Here is a 4,827-nt window from a genome sequence, read left to right as displayed (position 1 = left end):
CTGCACATAGCTGTCTGTAAGTCAGGTTTATACTTCTAATCAGTGTTAACAGACTTACTCACAGAGATAGAATCAGTTGATACTGCAGAGTTAATTAGAGAAGACAAGCTCATCTATATAATGACTTTACAAGTGTCTGAGAATCTTGCAGTCATGAAAACTAAGCTTCAGATATCAGAGAAATATCAAGATCTTACAGAGATATTTCACTCAGTAAAGGCAGCTGAGCTTTCTTCTCACTATGAGAAGAATCTGATAATAGATTTAATAGAAGAGCAGAAACTCTTCTGAAGACTAATCTATAAGCTCTCTCATTATAAAACAGAGATCTTACAGGCCTATGTGAAGAAGAATCTGAAGAATGACTTTATCTAATCTTCACAGATCTTTATAAAAGCCTCTGTGATATTTATAAAGAAGAAGAATAAAGATCTCAGATTGTATGTAGACTATTATAATCTGAACTTCAAGATAATAAAGAGCTGCTATTCTCTGTCTCTGATTGAGAATGTAATCAACTGTCTTACAGAAGCTGTCATATTCACATAACTGAATGTAATCAATGTATATACATGACTATAAATACAGTCTGAGAATAAATAAAAGACTGTCTTTAGAACTGCACTGAAATTATTTAAATATCTAGTGATGTCTTTTGATCTGATTAATATCTCTGCAGTATTTCAGTCTTTTATTAATAAAACACTTTATATATATCTGAATGTCTTTGTGATAATATATCTGAATGATGTGATAATATACTTTATAAAGAAGAAAGAACACACTGAGTATATACAAAGTATGTTAAAGATCTTAGATGAGACAGAACTGTATATTAAGCTTATAAAATGTAACTTCAGTATCTGCTGAATTAATTTTCAAGAATATATAATTATCACAGATGATATTCAGATAGAATCTTTGTAGATTGAGACTATTCTATTATAATCAGAGTTAACTAGTATTTATAAGATTCAGATCTTTCTGAGCTTTGTGAATTTCTATAGATAATTTATCTTTGTATTTATAAGAATCTTCTTAGCTCTTACAGACATGCTGAAGAGTGAAAACAAGAAGAAGTTATTCTATAAATGAAGAATGAAAAGATTGTTGAGAAGAGAGAATTGTAAGAACTTTCTTATCTTAGAAGCTTACAGAGTCTTTACAAGATTGAAATAGATATTTATAGATACAGTAATACTGTTTCACTTTAATCTCTTACTCTTAATCAGATTAAAGACAGATATCTTCTTCTTTATAATTTCAGAAATAATCTTATAACTACAGCTGAATGAGAACTGAGTTTCAGTGATCTTTTTCTCACAGAAGATGCAATCTGCAGAGATCAACTATAATATTTATAATTAGAAGCTTCTTATAATAGTGAAATCCTTCTATCACTGATATTACTACTTTGAGAGCCTTGTAACAGGAATTACTGTTAGAACTGATTATAACAGCTTATAACAGTTTGCTTTAATTAAGAAACTCTTATAACAGCAGGTTCACTGAGCTCAGAGACTGAGTGAGTTCTGATTCAAGATAGAATATATCAAGAGAACTAAGAACTCAGTGAACAGACTCTCTCACAGACCAGACTATATTAAGAAGATCAGAATAACAGACACAGAGAGACTAGAGAAGATAGAAAAGCTTCACAGAATACTCAGATTAAGTGTTATAAAGAAATTGACTGAAGAGTCTCTTAATTCTCTGTGAGAGAAGAGAAAAGAGAAAGAGAAGAAGTCTGTACAACTACTCTCTATAACACTGAGAGTCAACACTCTGAGAATCTCTGTGAGAATTCTTGAAGAGAGTATCTATAATCTGAAGAGTTTATAAGCTTTGAGAAGCATCATGAAAGATCTGATGTAAGAAAAAACAGAGTATAAGTCTTTATAAGATCTTCTATTTAGATTGTCTGAACTGTAACTGAAGAATGAATATGCTTAGTATATTCAGAAACTGCTCACAGCAGAGATCAACTCTGTAGAAATAAAGAATTGAAGAGACTTAAATAATCTCTTATAAAGAGAGAACTAGATTTATATACCTGTAAATGAGTTTCTATACATAGAACTTATTAAAAGATATCATGACTCTTCTCTAGCAGATTATTTTACAGATACTAGAACTCATAAGTTACTCATAAGAAAATACTTCTAATCAAAGATACAAGAACTTGTGAAGAAGATAGTGAATTCTTATACTATTTATCAGAATTCACAGATAATGTAGTTCAGATTATATGAAGAACTTACTTCTCTACTCATTTCACAGAAACCTTGAGAACAGCTAGAAATGAATATTCTTATAAGTCTCTCTAAAAGTAAGAACATATATAATACCTGCTTTAACAGTGTGCTAATGATAGTGAATTACTTTATCAAGATAACACACTTTATACTCATCTGTAAGAACTTGAAGTCAAAGAATTTAACTCATATCTTCATTTATAATATGATTCAGTTGCATGAGTTATCTGTAAACATTATCTTAGATAGAGAATTAATCTTCACAGAAGAGTTCTGATCTGATCTGATAACTATACTGAAGATCTCATAAGATCTAAGTACAGCTTTTCATTAACAGACAGATAATCAGATAGAATATCTGATGAGTATATTAAAACAGTATCTGTGATGCTTTATTAATTACAATCAGAATGACTGAGTACATTAATTATCATTTACAGAGTTTATATATAACAACTTAAAACATATTAACACAAATAAAACCCTCTTTGAAATGCTCACTGAGACTTATCTGTGAATGATCTTGATGAACCTGTGAGAGTATACTATAGAGTATGATAATATCTATGAACAGACTGAGAGAATTCAGAAGATCTGAGAGAAAGCCTGTGAATTCTTGAGAAAGACTCAAGAGTATTAGAAGAGATACTATGACTTTAAGTATATTATAAAGAGTTTTAAGAAAGATGATAGAGTCTGACTGAGTCTAGAAAATATCATTATATAGAGATCTAGTAAGAAGCTGAATCTCTTACAGACAGAGTCTTACAAGATTATGAAGAAAGTTAGTTTACAGTTCTATAGATTGAAACTGTTATCTGAGTTGCAGATATACAATGTTTTTCATATCTCTTTACTTCATGAATATAAGAAATTCTTAGAAGAGAACTCTGTTGTGGTTCGGAAGAACGTACGACCGTCGGATAATAACGCGGCCGCTTCCGAACTACTAGCGTACGCGTACAAGTGTAAAGGGGCCATAGCGGCCGCTAATTAAATTAGCGTATGATATTACAATATATAAGAAGCCGGCATATGTCTGTAATTGTACACTGGCTTAAGCAACCTTTGAATCACATCTGATAGCATGTCTAAAAACTGATGAGAAGCACAGACTCCTTCAGAGTGTGATAATTCCATCTACAAAGCAATTCATAGTTATCATGCCAGTGTGATTCTAGAACACCTCAAAAGATAGTGTATAAAGAGCAGTGAGCAGAAGAGCATCTAATTGATACTGCTTCACTTGTTAAGGGAAAACTTCACACTCAGATAAATGTCACATATGAAAAGCAAACAGATGAGATGTGAGAAAGAGAATGAGAGTGATGAACCAGATTCAAAGAAGTTCACTCTCTACTCAAAAGAAGGATAAAAGAAGAAGTGGCTATCACCAGAGTCATACAATGATAACAGAAATCATATAATAATATAGTGATAGAGTAATATAATGATAGATATTGTACAATCAATTAGAAACCACTGAAATGAATACCTTCTCTAACTGATATGAACAACATTCTTCTCTGCTACCTGAACTGAAAGATATGCAGAACCTCTCAGAGAGTTTACTCAAAACAGTAAGAAAAGCAGTCAAGATCACTGAACTAGAATCAAAGCTCTGTACATGTACAAGAATTCTAAACAAGATCAAGACCTTGCATACACAGTGACAGACTGAGATGAAAGCTAAACAACAATTAGCATTTGCTGCAGATCAAGCATTCACTATGAAGAGCTTCATCAATATAATTATCATCATTAATAAGAATAGAGAAAACCAGATCTTAGGCCTGCAGCAGAAGATTGAATGTTTACACAGACAGACAACTACACTGAACCTGAAGATCTCATCACAATTATTCACAATCTCTTCAGAAGTATACACATCATCAGAGATCACTGCACAGAATGAGAATTCAAGCATGAAATACATCAAGTCAGAAGATCTGTCAGAGTCACTAAGCTTTAATAGTGACTGAAAAAATGATGCTGTAATCAGCTGACTAAGTCAGATACAATCATATTATCAGATTGAATGTAAACTCACAGACAGACAGTTAACAGAATTTTAACAAGTCTTAAAATCTGCTACATTTCTACATAGAAAAGCAAAGTCATTATAAATAACTGATAAAAAGATAAATCTCACAGACTCAGAGTAATATTCATTTCTATAAACATGAAATGAGTTTTTCAAATGAATCTTATATAACTTTGAGAAAGTGAATATATAAGATAAGTATTATAAACACTTCACTGAGTGTAGACAAGTGAGTGATCTTATATTATACTTCATATACTTCAGCTTACACTATCTCATATTGAATGAAGAGCTCTCAACATCTTTCTATTTACAGATCTTCATTCATGATCTTACATCTGAGTTGAGAGTGAAATGAAAATGCTTAATCTCACAGTCAGACATAGTGAAGAAAGTATATAATATTCTCATTGTATGAGAACAAGTGAGTCAATTGTGACAGAAAATACTGTAATTGAGTATGTCTCAGCAGAGAATGAGTAATCAGACTTCTATAATACAAGCTATATACTCAGACACAATGAATCT

At 31.3% G+C, this 4,827-nt stretch overlaps 1 protein-coding gene across 1 annotated transcript; it reads left to right on the top strand.

Annotated features, from left to right (window-relative positions):
* Positions 1-3,802: 3,802 nt before the first annotated feature.
* On the top strand, positions 3,803-4,237 carry BDBG_16273 (uncharacterized protein; the record flags this gene model as incomplete). The annotated part of the gene is made up of 2 exons (XM_031724262.1): positions 3,803-3,835; positions 3,932-4,237. The coding sequence occupies 2 exons, from the start codon at positions 3,803-3,805 to the stop codon at positions 4,235-4,237; spliced, it is 339 nt and encodes a 112-aa protein (XP_031576227.1).
* Positions 4,238-4,827: the final 590 nt, after the last annotated feature.

Source organism: Blastomyces gilchristii (assembly GCF_000003855.2).
Source record: "Blastomyces gilchristii SLH14081 genomic scaffold supercont1.2, whole genome shotgun sequence".
Classification (NCBI taxonomy): Eukaryota; Fungi; Ascomycota; class Eurotiomycetes; order Onygenales; family Ajellomycetaceae; genus Blastomyces; species Blastomyces gilchristii.
This window is presented reverse-complemented; position numbering and strand designations above follow the sequence as displayed.